The sequence below is a fragment of the Megalopta genalis genome, chromosome 2 (assembly GCF_051020955.1).
Source record: "Megalopta genalis isolate 19385.01 chromosome 2, iyMegGena1_principal, whole genome shotgun sequence".
Taxonomy (NCBI): Eukaryota; Metazoa; Arthropoda; class Insecta; order Hymenoptera; family Halictidae; genus Megalopta; species Megalopta genalis.
This window is the reverse complement of record NC_135014.1, coordinates 26,532,025-26,553,002: the sequence shown is the minus strand read 5'-3', so window position 1 is coordinate 26,553,002 and position 20,978 is coordinate 26,532,025. Positions and strand designations below refer to the sequence as shown.

At 37.7% G+C, this 20,978-nt stretch overlaps 2 protein-coding genes and 1 long non-coding RNA gene across 4 annotated transcripts in view; 1 reads left to right on the top strand and 2 right to left on the bottom strand.

The window, feature by feature from the left end:
- Cad87A (cadherin 87A) overlaps positions 1–11,098 on the bottom strand; it is a 246,849-nt gene extending 235,751 nt beyond the window's left edge. For both annotated transcript variants that reach the window (XM_033486901.2, XM_076518912.1), the window contains exon 1: positions 10,518–11,098. In XM_033486901.2, coding sequence (XP_033342792.1) covers positions 10,518–10,549 — 32 coding nt within the window. In that variant the 5' untranslated portion in view covers positions 10,550–11,098. The remainder of the gene's footprint in view (positions 1–10,517) is intronic.
- Positions 11,099–13,797: 2,699 nt separating this feature from the next.
- Positions 13,798–18,369, bottom strand: His2Av (Histone H2A variant). Its single transcript, XM_033486906.2, has 5 exons — positions 18,233–18,369; positions 18,010–18,087; positions 16,655–16,768; positions 15,893–16,022; positions 13,798–15,517 (listed from the first exon to the last, which is right to left on the bottom strand). The coding sequence occupies exons 1-5, from the start codon at positions 18,233–18,235 to the stop codon at positions 15,456–15,458; spliced, it is 387 nt and encodes a 128-aa protein (XP_033342797.1). The 5' UTR covers positions 18,236–18,369; the 3' UTR covers positions 13,798–15,455.
- Positions 16,712–20,013, top strand: LOC117229948 (uncharacterized). Its single transcript, XR_004492669.2, has 4 exons — positions 16,712–16,852; positions 18,122–18,424; positions 18,540–19,264; positions 19,759–20,013. It is a non-coding gene; the product is annotated as an uncharacterized LOC117229948 (long non-coding RNA).
- Positions 20,014–20,978: the final 965 nt, after the last annotated feature.

Below are 20,978 nucleotides of genomic sequence, written 5' to 3'. Positions count from 1 at the left end.
AGCTCGTTTTTATAACTGTTGATAATTCTAACTATAACAAATGAACCGCAAGGATCGAATAATTATATCTTCTCTACCTAAATTGTCCACTTTTGTAGACAATCTGAATTGCAGTAATGTCTCCCGTACTGACGCTCAGGTTGTCTACAAAAATGGACGATTTAGGTAGAGGATTTATACGATTATTCGAGCATTTTGGCTCGTTTTTATATTCATTGGCAATTGGTAACTATAAAAACGAGCTGCAAGGCTAGAACAATCGTATCCCCTCTTCCGAAATTGTCGCGCGGGCAAACCGTTTGCGCAGAATCGGCACGGAATCGTCCGGTGACGAACAATATTTCGGATTCGGGAGCTTGAAAGGGTTCTCTCTTCGTAGGAGAACAGACACGTTCGGTGCGTCAAACTTAAGAAATCGGATTTAGGCCGTGGGAACGGCGGAGCACCGCGCGCTGTCGCGGAAATGCGCGAGAAACCGGCTGACTTTTTACTCCGGGCGTCTTATTATACGAACAGGCACTTCCGCGGCACGCCGTAACGCAGCCCCGTGAAAAATCCGTTCCGTGCCGCGGACCGCCGCGTGCAACAAAACGCTCCGCATTTGCATTCGATCCTTTTACGGCGCTCGCAGCCCGCGCCCTATCAAGGACATTCGAGCGCCAACCACGACTTGTTTGGTCGAGTGCCGAGAGGCTCGGCACGCGGGATACTAAAGACGGAGGTGCTCGTGCGAATATTGCAACTGCAGGTGCTGGGACGCGAAGATATATACATGCGCACACGCGCATATACACGTAGACAGATGCACGCACACAGATGTGCGTACACATACACGGGCGAATTAAGCGTGCGCGCGCGTTCACGTAGCGGTGAACGCGAGCCCGGTGGCTGTGGGTAGGTCTGTCCCTCTGTAGCGCATGCACGCATACGTAGAAACCGTATCTCGTCTTTCCATGCACGGTACAGACAATACACCGGCGTGTGGGCAACGTCAGGTTAAACCGTTACCTCGATCCTCTTGCTTGTACCCTATCGTAGACGGACTATCTACGCTTTTCCACCTTTGTCTCCTCGTTTCTGTATCCACTCGCGCGTTTTTACGCTCGCAACCCCTGCTTCGTAGCCAAGCGTTTTCATCCCCGACCACCACCGGCGGCTTTTAAATCTCCGGATCGAATTTATATGCACCCGTTTCGCCCTCGAAATTAATACTGCACAGAGTTGGGTGTGTGTTCGAATTGTTTCGAACAAACGTTTGTCTAAGATGATCGTTCGATTGTGTTCTTGAATATTTTAGAATAACTATTATTCATTGTTCGTCGTATATTGTTCCATTTGTTTTTATTCGAATAGATTGTTCCATCTATTTTATTCGTCATAAATTATTCCACTTATTCATTCGAATAGATTGTTCGATGTAATAAAGAATTATTCGAATAATTTATTCGAATAGAAATTGTAAAATTATTCGAATAATTTATTCGAATAGAAATTGTAAAATCATTCGAATAATAAACCGCATGACGTATTCATATTTTTGCAAATGATATTAATTTTTCTGCACATCGTATTTGTTAGCTAAAATATATAAATTATTAGCCGCACGTCGTCTTCATTATCATCATATCATATTAAATACATTCGATTAAGCTGCGCGAATTCCATCGACGTTTACCTTTGCGCAAATGAAATTAGCCCTTTTGCAAATTAAGGACGCGTCTCACTTTCGTCAGAGACGCGAACGCAAAATCGAATCGAATCGAATGGAATGGAATGAAATCGAATCATTGAAACCCTTTGTCTTTCGAGAGATGTTGCACCGCTGCTCTCTCTCTCTCTCTCTCTCTCTCTCTCTCTCTCTCTCTCTCTCTCTCTCTCTGTCTGTCTCTCTCTCTCTCTCTTCTTGTTCGCGGTGAAAACGAAACAAGGAGGAAAAACTTTGATAAATCAGACGAGGATCGCGGAGGTCCGCGCGATATCGAATTTCTAGCGAAGCGTAGACATCGGTGTTTTAGCGAAGAGTATAATGGATACGATGTGAAACCAGCGAAACAGATGTACGTGTATCCGGCGTGGTGATTTATCGCTTACCGAAAAGGAGAAAGAGCTCCGCTGACCCAAGAATTTTTCGGAACCGAAATACACATATACGTGAAATATCGTGCTCGATGCTCTCAATGGGAATGGTTTTAACGACTTATAAGCTCTTTCGTCGCGTTCCCAAACGCGTTCGCCCCGACGTCTCCTTGTTGCGTTCCTTTGCATTTATTCGCGTTTCTTTGCCTTCTTTCGACCGCTTCCGCGGGAGCAGGTCCGTTATAACCAGCCAGCGGATTTTATGCATTTATGAGAAAAATAAGTAGATCGAACACGAAACAGCGAAGAATGTTTAAAGAACTGAAATATGCTATTCCACTTTTCGAGTATACCGTCACGCAAACTTTTCTTCACAGTCACTCTCCACTCCGAGCTCATACTTTTGCAAATTATATTCTCCATTTTCAAAGAACAAATTCACCCTTTCGTGAATTCAAATCGAACTCGTGCCATTTGTACTTCGAATCGAACTTTTGTCAAATCAAGTTCACCTGAAACAAATTTACCTTGTTGGAAATAAAATTTAACCATTCGGTAGATCGAATGTGACTTTGCAGAGATCAAAATTCGTCCAATTTGTTTTCTCAAGCTAATGTCTCCCTTACTGACGCTCAGATTGTGCAAAAAAATGGACAATTTGGGAAGAGGAGATACGATTATTCGAGCCTTGTAGCCCGTTTTTATAATTGTTGAGGATCAATGACCATAAAAACGACCCTAAAAGCTCGAAGTATTCGGATCTTCTCTTCCCAAATTGTCCATTTTCGTGGACAATCCGAGCGTCAATTAGAGAGACATTATTGTATTCGAATAAAAATGAAATGCAACGTCGCGCGAAGATTTTTCATGTTATCGTGCGCAGGCAACAATGAACATAAAAAATACTTATTGCACAGTGAATTTACGGTAGAAAAACAATTGCGTACGAATCTGCATCCGACGAATCTAAACAATCTTCCAAAACGTGGAATCGAGTGGACGCTACGAATTTATGGAAGTTCGCCTAATGTTCGCGTTCTTTTTTTTTGTGTACGCGCGAAAATTGAACTCGCCGAAATAAGCTTGGTTCGGTTGGGAATATCTTGGCGGTCTCGCAGCATGAGTTCTCGCGGCTCTTCCATGGGACAGCATGGTCGATGACCTAGAGGATGCGCTAACGGATCGCGGAGCGTCGGTGAATCGAGAACCGGCAAAGGCGACTTGCTCGTAAATGTCTTCGAAAAACATGATAAACTGTGTCTGCCTGTCCCGAGTAAAGTCCGTTTGCTGAACTGCCTCGGAAAGGGTTTAATTTTATCGTTAAACCGAGCAGCGAATGATGAATGGGGTGGATCTAAATGCTTGGGAGCTCCACCCGACATCTTGAAAAACACGGTAGATTTCGGTTCGATCTAACGGAGTGTTCTGGTCCACGTTCGTGGTGATTTTAGGGATTTAGGAAGAAAACGTCGACCGACGCTTGGGCCGTTTACTTCAACGACGATGCAAGTCCGTTTCGTTGTCGAGAAAATTAAAGGTTGGCGTGTATCGGTCGATTCAAAAATGTAAATTAATCGCGTCGAGTCTGGCAACGTTTCTAACAATTGATCAATATGAAATTTGATTATATAAATTCTTTAGGCGAGTTTAACTAAAATAATATATATTTACAGGCTGTAAATGGACTTACGCCATTTTCAAAATACACTAATACTGATATAATCAATAATATAATTAATGTAATTCTTTATAGTTGTCGACAATCGGTCACTATAAAGATTCGCGTCTTCTCTTCCCAAATCGTTCATTTTTGTTTACAAGCCGAAGGAAAATTCGGGGGAATTTACTATACATATAGACTCCCGAAAAACGTCCGCAACCCCTAAAAAGAAAAACCCCTAAAAACTTTCAAAATACAGTAATATTGATATAATCAATAATATAATTAATATAATTCTTTACGGTTGTCGACAATCGGTAACTATAAAGATTCGCGTCTTCTCTTCCCAAATCGTCCATTTTTGTTTACAAGTTAAAGCAAAATTCGGGAGAATTTACTATACATACAGAGCAAAACCGAAGAACGTCCGCAACCCCTAAAAAGAAAAGCAACGTTCGCCGCGGCGAACGGATGGTTTCTCATAAAAGAATGATCCGAGAGAAGCGTGTCCAAGCGTGATTAAGACTTTTCCAGGGCACGTTAAGCGGCGCAGCGATATTCCTGCATTTATAAAGGAGATGCTCTCCGGCTAAGAGGACACTCCCGTTAAGAACGATTCCATGTTCGTTCCGTCTTGAACGTGGCGTGTGGAGCAGACAACTGCACGAGCGACGATCCTCGCTACCTCAAGGCTTTACGTTCTAGCTCCCTCCATATCAGGATTAACCGGGCTAAGCTAAAGGGGGTCTATGCGCGTCGGGATTTATCGTTCGATGAGTCCTGCAACGTATGGCGAACGCTCGGTCGAAACGCAATGATCTGTCGGCCGACAAATTGTACCGGTGTCTACGATGATCTCATACCCTGCGACGCGATACAGTAATGTCTCTCTAATCGACGCTCGGATTGTCCATAGAAATGGACAATTGTGAAAGAGGAGATGCGATTATTCGAGGCTTGTACCTCGTTTTTATACTTATCAAATATCAGTGACTGTAATAAACGAGACACGAGGCTCGAATAATCGTATCTCCTCTTCTCAAATTGTCCATTTTTGTGGACAATCCGAGCGTCAGTTAGGGAGACATTACTGTACTGCTGTTGCAAAAGCTATTACCATCGATGACCATCGATGGTTCTCTATCTCAACACTGAACGCTATTTCTCTGCCTTTCTCGGTTTCCGGGCATTTTTTAAGAGAATTAAATAACAGTTTCAAAGCGTCGCAGTTTTATTAAATCAACGCTATTTTCAATGAAATTTTACAGAGTTATTTATCTACACGTCTAGTATTAACAAAGTATTAATACAATATTGAGAAAGCATTAATAAAAATTCACGAGCTTGGAAAACATAAAAATCTGAAATTATATTCTTTTCGCGATACCATAAGAATGCATTTGTAAAGTACAATATAATACAAAAATATCTGCAACAGCGTTTTACATTTAAAGACGTTTTTCTTTCGTCTAAAAAAATAAACGAAATAGAAGAACAACAAAATTGAACGAACCAAAGACACGGCGATCGTTCGTCCCAACATTTCACCCCGCAATATCCGGAGAAATGGTTACGGAATATCGATCCAAATAATCGATCGAAAAATACGAAATGAAATTGCTGTCCGTTTCGCGACGTTTCATTAAGAAACTTCCTCCATCTATTGATCTTAAGGGGAGCCCCATCTCGTTAGAGAGAACTGGCAGCAAAGAGAAAGTGTTAATCGAGCACCGATGCTTTTCCCCTATCTTTATTCCAGAGACGTTTCCGAGAACGTCGAATCGTCCTCGCGCCCGGACAATAAACTTCTTTCGCGTTAATTATCGATAATCCGTTAGTTTACGAGCACGGGGGAGGGGGGCACGCGGGAAGAAGCCAAACCCACGTTTCGCTTATTGGCGAAACGGTCTCCCGGAATGACCCTCGTCGGGCAGACACGAAGAAAGCGATGGAACGCCCCGGGACCGCGAGTTTTTTTTCGAAACGGCCAATTTGGGACGTGGCTTTCATGTTTTTGTACCGCTTCCGTGCCAACTTCGGAATCCCCAACGATACCCTGCCGCCTCTGTATGCATAGAGTGCTCCGAGTAGGCGTGGCTCCATTGCTCTCTCTCAACGCAAACCGCGCCACGAGAGCGCCCCACGGAGCAATCTGCGCCTATGGTTCTGGTTTCGTATCTGTTACACCTATCTCCTGTCGCGCGTACTCTCTCTCTCTCTCTCCCTCTCGATGGCCACGAACATTCGAATAATTTCGCCAGCCGGCCGAAGTGTTTCGAAAAAAGCCGCATTTTCGAACGCCTATTTTGGACGATGGCTCGCCAACGGAACACGAAAACATCGAAATATGTTAACGGGTTGAGCAGACCGTGGTTTACTCTTATGTTTAACTAATTAAGCCTGCTTTTCGGAGCTGATATTATATGCGAGAATCGAGCGACGACGTGTATACTCATCCTGACACGAGATAATGCCACATCCGAACGACGGGTCACTGGTTCTTTAACCTTTGCGCTCGAGTGGTGACTCCGAGGCATCACTAAAAAAATGTTTGCATCACATTCCAAAATAATTCTTATATCGACAAAATTTAGGTAGCTGTTGTATAAGTCACAAGACTCAATTTCACGCGCATAAAATGCGCTCTGTCACATGAAATAGAGAGAGCGTAGGTCAGAAAAATTATTTTAGATTTACTGTTAAAATGGCTTCGAGTGCAAAGGGTTAATTTACGATTATTATATATATATATCAAAATCAGAATAAATGTCTTATCTTTGCTTTTATAAACGAATATAAAACAGCTGTTTCTCGTGCTCCGTAAATCTAGCGTTAATAGCTTCCCCATCGGTTCCCAGGTAAATAATTATCTAATCTAGTACTCTTTAGAAGAAGATACTCTAGAAGATACGGAATCGCATCCTGACGCAAGTTTTTGCGGTCCAAAGTCGGCCTATTTTTGCCAGCCTCCTTTCGCAAAGATTATTCGCGGATCAAAGCGATCGCGCAGCACCGGCCAAACAATTCGAGTTCGCAGGACCAAGCAGACCGAGAACGCGACCGTCTTGAGAAGCCCGCCTCGGCTGAGCCCGGTTGGTCTTGTCGCAGAGGGAACAGCCAGGCGAAGCCCTGAAGTGGACGGGATCGGCCCGAATAGTTCCCCGTGCACGAGTCTACTGTAAAGGCCCCTACCACGTACGATAAACTTTCACCGGCAACATTTGCCAGCGCCTGAATGACGTCGCCGATCAACCGACCTTGCGTTCCCCGTATCGGTATTTAGATTATTGAAAACAATTCTGCTGGCGTCGCGGTACGCGCAGGATCCGCTATACAGTAATGTCTCCCTTACTGACGCTCGGATCCTACACAAAAATGGACAATCTGGGAAGAGCAGATACGATTGTTCGAGCCTCGCGGTTTCTTTTTATATTTACGAATTGTCGACAACTATAAGCTGCAAGGCTCGAATAATCGTATCTCCTATTCCCGAATTGTCTATTTTCGTGCACAATTTGAGCGTCAATTAGGGAGACATTACTGTTTCAGCTAGAGCTGCGGAATGAAGCACGTTTAAATTGGAGAAATTGGACAAGTTGTTATTGCAACTTCGCTGTAATACTTTTAAACCAGTTACAGTTATGTCTCCCTTACTGACGCTCAGATTCTGCACAAAACTGGACAATTTGGGAAAAGGAGAGATACGATTGTTCGAGCCTTGCGGTATCTTTTTATATTTACGAATCGTCGACAACTATAAGCTGCAAGACTCGAATAATCGTGTCTCCTCTTCCCAAACTGTCCATTTTTGTGAACAATCTAAGCGTCAATTGGGGAGACTTCACTGTAGGTTACGTTTCGAGAGCGCACCAGAAGAAACAGTTGAGACAAACACGGGCTGCTGGATGGACCCCCCCGATTACCGCCGCTGACTTTTTGCCAATTCGTAGGAATTCAATGTACCGTCGCCGAGATAAGCGTAACGATACCCGGAACAAAATGTGAACTTTTCGAGTAATTTAGCCCTGGACCCGAAATTATTTCGGCTTGGCAAAAACAACGTGGAAAATAAACGGGAACACAAAATGTCTGGGGTTCGGGACGAATGTATGCCTCCCCCCCCTTAAAACGGTACAACTCTTTCAAAAATGCGCCAAGTGACTTGAATTCTTGTTTAAACAATAGAAGAACTAGATTACTAGGCAATGACCAAAATGCTTTTTTCTGTTAATATTGCTACTACTTGGAACGGCAAAAGGAAATGAAAAGAAAACTAACGAATACAGAATAACAAATTATTTGTTAACTAATAATAAAATAAAATTAATCATTTATTTATTAATAATCAAATAAACACGAACTTCTGAACGCTTGCACCTTAATCGTTCTTTATTCTGTATTTAATAAACTTCCGAACGGATTGATTCGACGCTGCGGATTAAAAAACTCGAGGTGACCCTCGTATTTTGATAAAAAAAGAAAAGAGGTAAACAGCAAGATATTGATTGTCGTAAGCTCCCCTGTATAGCAAACAACTATCGTTCAAAACCCTTTTCACGCGACACGTAGCTTATAAGAAAAATGAAGGTGGAAGAGTTAAATGGCTCGGCCTGTATATTATTTTATTAAAACACATTTAACACTGAAACCGCCAAGTCGCTCGTTCCGGGTTACATTGCCGGTTTTATGCCGTCGGACACACGGGTCAAAGATAGCCCAGACTTGCTCGAAGATGGTTAGTACGTCTACACTTTCTACAAATGAACTTCTTGATCGTTTTGTGAACCGTGAACTTCGCAACATGTATGTATGGAATTAACAGAGTTGAAAAACCGCCGACAGTCGTTCTAACACAGTTATCGCACATTTTCTACCAACAATATGGTTCATCATTTCTATTATTAGAAATCCTGTATCCTTTGTCCTAAACAGTTGTAAACCGCCGACAGTGGTTCTAACACAGTTATCGCACATTTTCTACCAACAATATGGTTCATCATTTCTATTATTAGAAATCCTGTATCCTTTGTCCTAACATCATCTCTGATAAACGAGCTCCCTCTCTCAACGATCAGTAGTTGTCCTTGTAAGCAGCGTCATATTCTAGAATAATTAATAAAAAAAGTTTCACATGAAATTGAGCGTGTAATAATACGGTGACTTGCGTCCAGCTCCGTTATTTACAATAAAACCATTAGCGTCGGATTATTACTATCGAGCAACGAATTCGATAAAATTGTTCCCCGATTTTTAAACCGCCAAAAATAACGCCACGTTATTTAATATCTCGGTGCACAAGCGTGAGAATAGTATCAGAAATGAAATCGGCAACTATGTACGTATACATACATATATATATGTATGCAGGAAAATCGTATTTGATTCGGAGCATGATAGAAATTTATGTTGGAAACAAACAAAGCCTGCGTGAACAATCACAAATATTATGTGTACACTGCTGCAATATATCGCACATATCGTGCGAAACAATATCTGTTTCTCTGTTCCGTGAGCTCTAATATCCTCCGGAAATACGATCAAGTAAACATTGACTAGCACGATGAATATACATATAGTCAAAAGCGTTAAATTCGTATCTTAATTGTCGAATAAATTTACTGTTTCCTAATACGAGACGAACGATCATTTTTCATATCAATTATTAAAGATCCAATTTCGATAATATCTTTTTGTGTACTGCACAAAAAGACTATACTACTAATATATTACTACTACTATTTGACAACTGTCTGTCTAATATTAGACGGACATATTATGATATAATATTATTATATTAATAAATATTATATATAATATTATTATATTAACAAATATTATATAATAATAATATTATATGTTATTATATTAATAATATTATTATTATATAATATTAATTACGGCAATATTGGTACTCCATCTTTAAACGATTAGCAAACTTCTTACACGGTAATATCGAAAAGATATATAAAATATAAATAATATATATAATAATATACATAAAATATAAATAATATATAAAATATAAATAAATATATAAAATATCTGAGATTTTTACTCGAGAAAAAATATTTACTTTGTCACCGATTAAAATCTAATATTTAGTATTTGTGCACAACTAAAAAAAATATACTCCAAAATTTCGCGACATTCTCCTACAATTCCTTTATCAACGACTTTTATTAAAGATCAATCCTTCAAACATTCTTGACAATAGGTTCGTTCTAATTAGAAACGATTCGTAAGGTTTTCACGTGTAGCCAGTGCTCCGTTTAATTGCCCATATTCGCAGAGGACAGTTTCAAGCTCAAGAAATCCCGGAGAGCAAACAGACGGACAGCGCTGCAAACTGGAAATTCCATTAATGGAAACGGCGTGTAACAGTTAAACAGCGCCGATAAAAGTATCCTCGAGTCACGTGATACACCGTGAAAAGTAGCGGGCTCGATCGTTCCCGAGTCAAATCCGGGAAGTGTCAAAGATCAACGTCAATACTGTTCATTGACCTTCGAATGTGGAAGCAACTAGTGTTCAGATACCTGCTACACGCTTCTCACGCACGATTCCTTTTTGAATGGGGGAACCGAAACGACACGAGGCGCCTACCGAGAACGCGGAGATAATTGCGCGGACGGATGCAATTCCCGGAATATTTTCGAAGAATGTGACGCCAGTGAATTCCCCAGCGAAACGTCTTTTCCTTTCACCGTGCCGGCGTAATAAGTCGGCCAGCGGCCCGATCAAGTAAAAGCGTTGTCACGCGATAGAAACAGAAATTACTCACCGAAGGGGGGCTCGATCGGCTGGCCTGTTCATCCTCGAGGTGTATCTTCGGCTTACGCCGTGCAGGCGGTCATAGTTCGGCCACCAAAAAAAACGGGCAATTCTTTATTTTGATTCGGTCGCTCGAAATCGTAATCGCCGGCTTTCAAATCCCCTCCTGGAGTGGTTCGCGCGTAAAAATTCGGCTGGAGACACGGCAACAGCGCTGACCGAACCGGAAACAAGTCCTGGAACACTGGTTTCTCGCTGTCGGAATCGTTAAGGATCACAATAAAGTGTTCGCCTGTCGCCGGAACCGTGCGGGCTGGTACACTGGCTGTCACGCGTTCACCGGCGGCCCGAGCACCGTCTCCGCTGGACTACGGAGGACGATCCGTTCAGAGATCCTGTCCCCCGTGTCAAGTCAATAAAACAGTACTTCGATACGAATGGAATTTGAGTACGATGGCTCACGTTTACGGCTATACCCGCGGCACCAAGTCGCCCAGCCGACCGTGCTCGTGAAAGGCGACTGAGCTTAGTGGGGAGCTCTTCCTTGCTGCTGTCTCCCTCGCGCACACACGCAAGGAGCTATATCGTATCCCACTATCAGCGGACCCGACGAAAAGCCGCAAGGCTTTCAACCTGCCATGGGATTGGCTGCCTGGTGGGGGGAGCCGAGGTTGGAGACCGCTCCCACTATGATGGCAGCACTGTGCGAGGAATTTTCATATACGCTTTCCTACCCGTGAACGTGAACCGTGTGTAATCGTAACGCCGTAACGTTACACCCCCCGAACTATGCACGCTGGCTGAATCAAATTCGGAAACACCCTGACAAATTGTCCGAGCAACGATTACATGTTATCGTACTCGTACCAAGCGTTATTATATTATGTAAATTGAAATCACTTTGCTACGAATCGATTAAATAAATCATAAAACAAATTTTCAATTTCAATCGATATTGTTGAATCGAACGATAAACTATCGTTGAGGATAAATAAAATTCAGAACATTCGGCGAAACTACGCATGTTACACTATAGAAAGTAGATCCCTCTTTAATTTGTCGTACCACGGTTGTTCGATAAAACAGATTTTTGTATCATTTTTGTATGTAACTCGGATCGATTCCTTTTTTTAAGCTCGTTAATGTTATCATTTTACTTTTCATCTTTGTGTATCTGCCTACTGAGATAATCTGAGACGTTTCTTATATAGTATTAATGCCTTGAGATTATGCCGGGAAATCTGAAATTGGTACGCGATTTCAAAATTCTCACTGTACGAACACGTATAAATGTTTGCTTCGATTATTTTACCGTCGAAGTTCTGAAAGTAATTTATAGATCATTTTTTTAGGAAACAATTTAACGATCCCCGAATTAATGGGGGTAATGTAATGAAGGTTCACTGGCAGTTCTAAAACAATTACAAATTTATTACAATTAGAGCTAGAAAACAAATTAAAAATTGTGCAAATAGCGACTGAAGAAGACATGTTTCTGTAATTCGTGGAATATGAATATTGGAAAGTATTTATAAATACGATTTCAAGACATTAATAATATAGAAAGTATGCATGATAAATTCAGTACAATAATACACAAAGACGACAAATACAATGATAAGATTAAAGACTATAGATTCGTGTAAAAGTTTGCCTTACTAAATGATCGATGATAATAGTCAAGGTAAAAGAGGGTTCATCGGTTACTGGCATTAACAATTTTTAATGTTTCTTAATTTAGTCTTAATTAAAATCTTATTATGCATACGTAAATTGAAAATTTGTTGTATCATTCGTTTAATTTATGAAGATAATGATTACAAATAAATGACCCTGTTTGTTATACAATACTACTTAATTACAGTATATGCAATATTAAGCCCTTAACCGGATAATTTTCAGTGTTTTACAATTTCGTAGGCAAATGTACCTTAACTGACTTTTGCCAACTGTTTCTTATTATTCAGAAAATTAACATATTTTTTATAGGATGCGATAATATTAGTAGACTTGGATTGGGATCTGTACAGTATGTTTGCAGTTTCATGCTAACTATTTTTCTATAGTACAATAAATTCTGGATTTAATGACTTCGTGAATCCATTTTTTAAGTATGTCTCGCATGACGGAACTACATATATCGCTAGCCCAAAGCATACGTTATCATCCAGCTGGAGCCTAAAATTAAAATATTTTATATATTCATCGAAAAATATTTTTTATTTTGCAATGTGAATATATTATTCTTCCGATCAACTGTACTTTCGTTTATATGAAAATGAAAAGTATAATACATACTACTTCGAAAGCGTTTGTAAGAATGTTTCAAGTCAAATATCATACTCATTAAACGTTATCTATAATTAACTTCTTGAAATTAATAAAATATCTCTTTTCTTAATTAATAAAACAATTGCAACCATTTTTGCACCCATTAAAAAAATGTTTTCATAACATTGAAGATATTAATTTCACATTACAATATATATATATATATATATAATTTGATACAATTTTCTATTGCGGTAGATAGTTACGTATTCTATACAACTCTATATTTTTGGAAACTTTTCCCTTCCTTGTCGAGAAATTAACGTTATTAAATAATTGCAATTTATATGGTCCAGTCTAGTGTATCCGGTGATTTTAAAAATTATGTAATAAGCAGTGTACACAGACATTTATTTCTTACATTAAAGCTTCTCCGTAATAACATTAATTTCAAGTAATAATATTTAAGCCGTACAAGTATTAAAATTGTACTTGAAATAAACAGCACTTTTTTCAAAATATTAAGACTCGTCTATAGCAAAAGTATGTCTTCTTAAAATCTATGACATAGTTTCATATCGTAAAGTAACATACTGATGTTATAAACTCATGCTTCTCAAGGAAAACTACTACGCAAAACAGTTGTTGCAAAAATTGCTACTTAGAAAAAATGCAATGTCTTTTATAATCTTTTTGTTCATTAATAATGTCGCACAAATAATTCGAAATAATTAATACGTATTATTGCATTTCAGAATTAAATATAAGAATTGTTAAGGCATTTTATATACTTTTTCCGAGTTTAAACACTAGGTAGTTTTTGTCTTTAATCACACAGCCATAATCTACCAGAGAAAGTATATTTCTATTTTATGTATACACATAATACGAAAATGACAATACGTACAAAAATCATTAATTTTTTTAACAATATTAATTTAATAATTTTTAAAGAAGGCACAAAATACAAACTAGCATACTTCCTTCTTTTAACTTGCAACTTTAATGATCAGGAAATATTTAATAGTAAAATTTTTCTTTATTATGAAAAATGAACGTTTTACATATGGCTCGTGTATTTAATATACGGTGCGTTACCGTAGATACAATGAAAATTACACTAAATGCCGCAAATATCAACAATTTCATGAATAGTAAATAAAGAATGACATGATGCCAAGGAAACCAAAAACTACTTGTTTTTCCTTATAAACGTATACTCCATGTACGTTTCAAACTGCTTTAAAATTTGCTTAATATGGTTTAGATTTTACACTTGAATACTACTGGAATAGACATTATGATATTACATCAAAGATTCGGTGATTCCGAAATATTTTTCTTCACACTTTTATATCGGTGGAAAAGTTTTTCGTGCTTCAAAGATTCCAGTCTCATAATTCTCAATACACTGTGACATAAAACTAGATTATTTAAGTTCAGACCAGATCAGAGTCTTGAAAAGTTAGCAGAACATCTGTGAAACAATGTGAAAAGAAATAGTTCATAAAATATTCCTTGTACAGGGCAAAATATACAGAAGTGTACAACAAACTTTGAACACAATCAACATTTCTTTGAAAATCATCATTCAGTAGCATATTATGAATTTATACACAACTTAACATTTAATACTATATAGTGAATGATCATTGCAGTAACTTTTTGGTGCTCATCATAAAATAAGGAAAATTACTGTTTATTTTTGTAAATCTGATTTAATTCGAAATTCCGAAATAAAATTTCTTCGTACGTTTCAAATTTCTTAAATATACTAGTGTACACTTTCACGGAACATTCCTGTACAATACCATTCAAATATGATGACTGAAAACTTTAAAAACTGAATAAGATATTTAGCAACCTAAACTTGTAGATAAATAGTTCAAAATAAAAATTGTTCTCTAGAAACGTTCATACGCACTGTTGACTGTTTCAAGATAGTTCAGAGTATTTAATAACAAGAATGATTATTTATTCCCACTTATGTCCACACGAGTGGAGTATTAGACATATAGATATGGGTAAAAATTGAATATGTTAAATATTGAAAGTACTGAATTCTACTTAATACTTGCGCATATCATACAGCATTTTTAGAACAATAAGTATGCTATATCCAAATAGCAAATTTTAAGAAAATAGCGTTAGTAATACGCGGTCGTTTAAAAAAGAAAAAAAACAGATAAAGTTAACACCATCAATGTAATAAAGAGAAAGAAAACGAAATTTTCAAATGGACTTACACATCCCAGTCCTTAAATACTCCAACTTTCAGGATGTGTACTATACCAAAAATTTCTGCAACTTTAACGAGCCATGCTACAACGCATCGCTCGTCAACTATTTGCAGTATACAGTGTACACTAAAATTTATTTCTTCATATCAGACCTATAATTATTAGTTTTCCTCCTTTCGTAATATGCCAATTGTACGGTGAAAATTTGTTTCTTCCTTAATTCTCATTTACCTATATTAAATTATATCAATATTTGTTTTTATTTATATATCTATATATCTATATATCTATATATATATTCATATATATATATTTATATCACGCCAGTCTCGCCATCAATGTAATAACATAGGTACACTTTGTCAACAATCACTGCTGTTCTGCATCTCTTGTTCTTTGCCTACGTAGCTTCAAATGTTCCTGAATGAATCACTAAATTATGCTGGCTTTTGCGAGCCTTTTTTGCCAATCAACGATTTATGGATATGTGGAATAACACCTGTAACAAACAAACAGTATAACATTAAACAATTTTCAATTCGGTATACATAGAATGGAAACATATTGTGCTACTTCTCAAGAGCCTAGATTGTAATTAATTCTAAAATGTACTTTCTATTTATGCGCTTCTCACATTTAGCAGGAAGTAAATTGCGACATAATTTCATTTAATACAGTTAGATAATGCACACTTGTGTTGAATGTAATATGCTCTGACAAATATATATTCTTTTATAGCATATTTTAATCGACTTCTAGAATATCAGATCAATCAGTTTTACTTTTTAATGTTACCTATACTAACTTTAATATAACTAAGAGATTCTGTGACTTCTAATATTCTTAACATACAATAGTTTATAGTATAACATACCTCCTCCCGCAATGGTTGCTTTAATAAGACTATCTAATTCTTCGTCACCACGAATTGCAAGCTGAAGATGTCTCGGCGTGATACGTTTTACCTTAAGATCTTTTGAGGCATTTCCTGCTAATTCTAGAACCTAAAGGCAGAAACGAAAAGGATTTTTTATTCATTAATTCTTTATAAACAACATACCGTTGATCTTATTCTGTCAGTTTTCTAAATGCTCATTTTTTACATTCATTCTACCTCACAAACAAAATACAGTATTATATAAACAAATTTATAGTCGCGTAAATATTCTTAAAATTACTTTCAATTTAAGTTGTGACCTGTAAACACACACACACACACACACACACACACACACACACACACACACACACACACACACAAAAGTAAAACTGGTATGCTGTATTACATATTTTACCGTATTTTTTGTATATATGAAAGAGACATACGTTCGCAAAAAAAATAATACACAAAAAATGGAAGAAAAAATAAAAAAAAATAACGTAGATAAAAAGGCGGGAAAAATCGGCCATGTTTGGAGTTAGTGACGCCATTAGTTGCTAGTGATGCCAACGCATGCAGTTCTGGTTGCAACGACTGATCTTCCTATTGTGCGTTTCTCTCTCTTTTCCCCTCGCACCCGCCCATCGCGCCTTCTCACTCTCACTCCCATTCACTGTCTATCTTCGTTTCACCACATGTGTTCTTTCATATATATATATATATATGTATATATATATATATATATATTTCACTCACCTCGGCAGTAAGGTATTCCAAGATTGCTGCACTGTATACTGCCGCGGTAGCACCGACTCGACCGTGACTTGTGGTTCTGTTTTTCAAATGCCTATGAATCCTACCAACAGGAAACTAAAAAGTAAAGCACAATTATGATACATCTTCTATAGGCACAAATGGTCCTATAATAAAAGACAATATTGGCCCAGTGACAAGGTAAATATTTACAGGTTAGAACGCATCATATGTAATGCCTGTTCAAATAACATAAGGTCACACGCGTCAGCAGCTTTTCACGCAAGAAATATCGAACGAGGAGCAATGACACGATTTTTCGCAATACTTTATATTCACGGCAGTTTTACTGCTAGGACACTTTGTTATATACGTTACATTCTATACAAGCGTCCGTAAAAAAACTAAATTCATTTGCACATGGAATAGCATACGTAACTCGGTCCACTTTTAACGCAACGGATATCGAGCGGTGCGCGATGATTCGACTTTCCCGAGCTTTCCAGCTTTGGTATATGTTTCGTCGTTCTATTGTGATCGTCCTATATTTATTTTATATACCGTTGAAATATTATCAATTCGTTCACATCGTCAGAAGTTACGCGAAGCTAATTACGGTTTCCGTTCACTTTTAGAATGTTTAAAAATTATCGTGCTACCGAAATATCAAATTAAATCGAACGTCAATGTATTTATTTATTTATTAAATTATCATTATCAATTGTAAAATTGATCACTTGAAACTCATACAAATTCGACCGTATTTTCCATTAAGTTCCGATGGCAGATAAGCGCAACCAAATACGACAATAATACCGCCAGGACCAAGTTATATTTGCTGTCACATTCGATGTTACTCAAACATCATTATGCGGATTCTACGAAAATAAATAATCACTCTTTTATTAATTATTAATCACTACGTCTCGTCGGCTATCATTTAAACTGTTTCGATAAAAATGGTTAATAAATGAATTGAAAGAAAAGGGAGAGGGGGACACAACAGACTCAACCGTCTCGTTTGAAAACTTCCGAACTTAGACACAACCACCGTATCTTTACTTTAAAAAATAATACATTTCCTTGCGAGCTTCGCCGCATTTCTATCGCGACGCATGTAAACGAAAGTCAAATGAACCTGTTTAGACCGTCTGTTTTCCCGACAATTAATTCATGTTGGTCAAAATAAACTGTTGATTACTTGTCTAAAACACTCCAATTTTTCGCGCCAACCATTACGATTTAAGCTGTTTATCTTTAAAATCCGACAATGCGACTGTGAACGTGCTTATTGCCAAGGTAGAACACTGATGTACCTTTAATTAGTGACTAAGTGAGTCGGGAAGCGAGTAACTCACCTGCAAGCCGGCCCTCGCCGAACGAGAGACCGCTTTCGCCTTTGCTTTGCCAGAGTCCTTGCCCGCCTTTCCGCCAGCCTATTTGGAAGCAAAAATCACGGTTAATTTGCAGGGTACGGCCACGAAACTTCACCAGTAAGCAGCTTGAACATCGTAGAACGCGATGGTGCAACTACGAGGCACGGATGGCTAAAGGATCCGGCGAAAACTTGCGGATACTCACCATTATGCGACGAGAGCCTTTGCGGTTCACTACACGACAGACTTACGAGGAGCACAGACGACGCCGTCTAAGCGCGGTCCCGCCAAATACGCTTGGCGCTGCCGGCGCGTCCCGCGGTCATACCACGTGACTTCGATACACCAATTGAAAATAGCTCAACAGAAGGCTGATCGCCGCCTGCCGGAGAAACTGGTAAACCTGCCATAGGCTTTGTAACACCTTGCGCACGACGTTCTTGCTTCTGCAACTCGTGTTAGCAGACGGCGAGAAACGAAAGAACTCTGATTACAATTTCTTTTCTTTTCAGATAACAGCTGATAAGTTTTCTTGTAAGGGCAAATGAAATTCGAATTAGAAAACAGTCTTGTATGAACTAGTATCATTTTTTTTAAATGTAGGATTATCCTGTTCTAGTTTAATTTTATCGAATATCGTACGTATTTATAAAGTCTTGCAAAATATATAGAAAAAGTAATTAAATAATTCGATCGGTCTGTAGCATTTGTACAAAAGTTAACTATAAGAGATATATTTCATTCCGTATTTCATATTTTTATATTCCTCGCGATTTATGTTTTACAGCCATAAATAACTTTAGCATCGAAAGTCGAACAAGCAATAATAGTATATTACTATTATATTATTCGTAAATAAGATTATTCTTTATAGATGTGAGAAAATGGAAGAAACGAATAGAAATGAAGAAACTTAATGCTATTATTGGCAGATTGGAATTGTTGGCTTATTTATATAGGCATATTATTATATATATATATATTATATATATTAATATAATAATATAATAATATTATATATTATTATAGTCATAATTAATTAAGCACATACACGATTATCGAAAAACCGCAATCTACGTTTTGAATTACCCGCCGGTAGTTGTATAGTACGGAGGTGTCTCGGTAGATGATGCTATCGACGTTCATCGAAGTTCATTTTATCTTGAACATCCGCATCTTGGTAAATTCTACCTGGTGATGCTTGAAGTTGAAGGTTACATTGACAAGACTGTCCTGGGTAATTTTCCACGTTTTCTGAGTCCACCGTGTCATTATCCGCATTTACATTTCTACCAATTGTTTCTAAATTATCAAACAATTTTTCTTATTGTTGTGGACAATCTTATTCGATCGTTCTATAATCTTAAGATATTCTTTTATGACAGGAAAATGGTAATTTAATTTTGTGGAAAAGGATACGGTCCGTTTATTATACGATATTAAAATATTTATAACGTTACAGAAACTTGTACTTTTCAAAGGATCAAATTTTTTGTACGATTTGAATAGATTCTTGCTCAATGAAACGAGAACTACTTAATTACAAACTGTTCGCGATAACATAGAACTTCTTATGATCAATATTGTGAGAAGTAAATTACAGAATATAATGATAAGACACGCGTGGAAATACTGTATTGTCACGAAAATATTGAACATTTCAACGATGCTTATTAGGAAACTCGAGATTTCGAACTGACCGTAATTAAGTGTAAACCTTTTCTCTTGCAGGTAGGTCGCGCCATGCGTTTATAATCTGCTAAAGATAGAAAACGAGAGATACCTTAATTATGAGTAAAACACAGCACTATCAACACTTCGAAGCAGTACCCAAAAAGAATACAGCTCTATGCCATTTGTTTATACAGCTCTATAGCCATTTTACGTTATATTTTTACGGAAACGCCAGAAATATTGTATATTTGCAATAATATGTATTTTATTGATCGAATAGTGTACAACAATTACAAACGTAACAGAAAATTATCTAGATGTTGTATCGATCGATCTCATTTTGCCATTAACGCGGTCGTTCCTATTAACAATGAACGAATCCATAGCATCGAAGAGTTTAAATTTTTGTACTTTTAAGTCAATAGAGCAACTATGGCGGATCATGAAAATTATCGTGTCAAGAGATACGTTTATATTCTATTTGCATACTCGCGATGCTGGACCGGTATTATTGCATTAGGTGTCGGTCTATATTAAGAACAATTTAATAATTAGTTAGATTTTTTGTACACGCTTGGGTACAAAGAAATCGCAGACTTATAAATTCGGAGTAATCTTAACGGAAGTCGCTTTAGAGGGTTCGGTATGACTGGAGTTCTGGAATCCCGGCTCGTTTTAAATATTTAAAAATGTTACGGATGGTTTTAAAAGAGAGATTAATTTAGTATCATGGCGCTGTTATTATAGCACGTATATTTTGTTGACCGTAACACCAAAATTGCCTCTTGACAACCGCGCGTTTTAAATATTTAAAAATGTTACGGATGCGTTTAAAAGAGAAATTAATTTAGTATCATGGCGCTGTTCTTATAACACATATATTTTGTTGACCGTAACACCAAAATTGCCTCTTGACAACCGCGCTCGGTTCACACTGTCCGACTAATCGTTACTTCTCAGTGTACCAGGACGTATTGCGGACCACTCTACCGTAATTAATAGAACCATCAACGGTTACGTTAATAAATAAAATCTTTTAAACGCGATAATTTCAATGTTTACTTTGTCAACATTAACGAAAAACTTAGCGCATTGATTCATCAGCGGTTCATAGCTGTATAATTATTGAAAATACTATATGACGATGACACGATTTACGTAGATCATTCAGTTAGATACGGTTATGCGTTAATACATATTTTATTATATTTTTTACAGATCTTTTAGGCTACTTTCCTATGTATTCTAATATAATTCTATTCAATAATATTGCAATA

Bases quoted from the DNA above. Each gene is read 5' to 3' on its own strand.
- His2Av (XM_033486906.2), bottom strand. The intron at 16,023-16,654 runs GTGAGTGAAATA...TTCTGCCTTTAG, and splicing joins TGGAATACCTTACTGCCGAG to GTTCTAGAATTAGCAGGAAA. The intron at 15,518-15,892 runs GTATGTTATACT...TGTTTGTTACAG, and splicing joins AGCAACCATTGCGGGAGGAG to GTGTTATTCCACATATCCAT.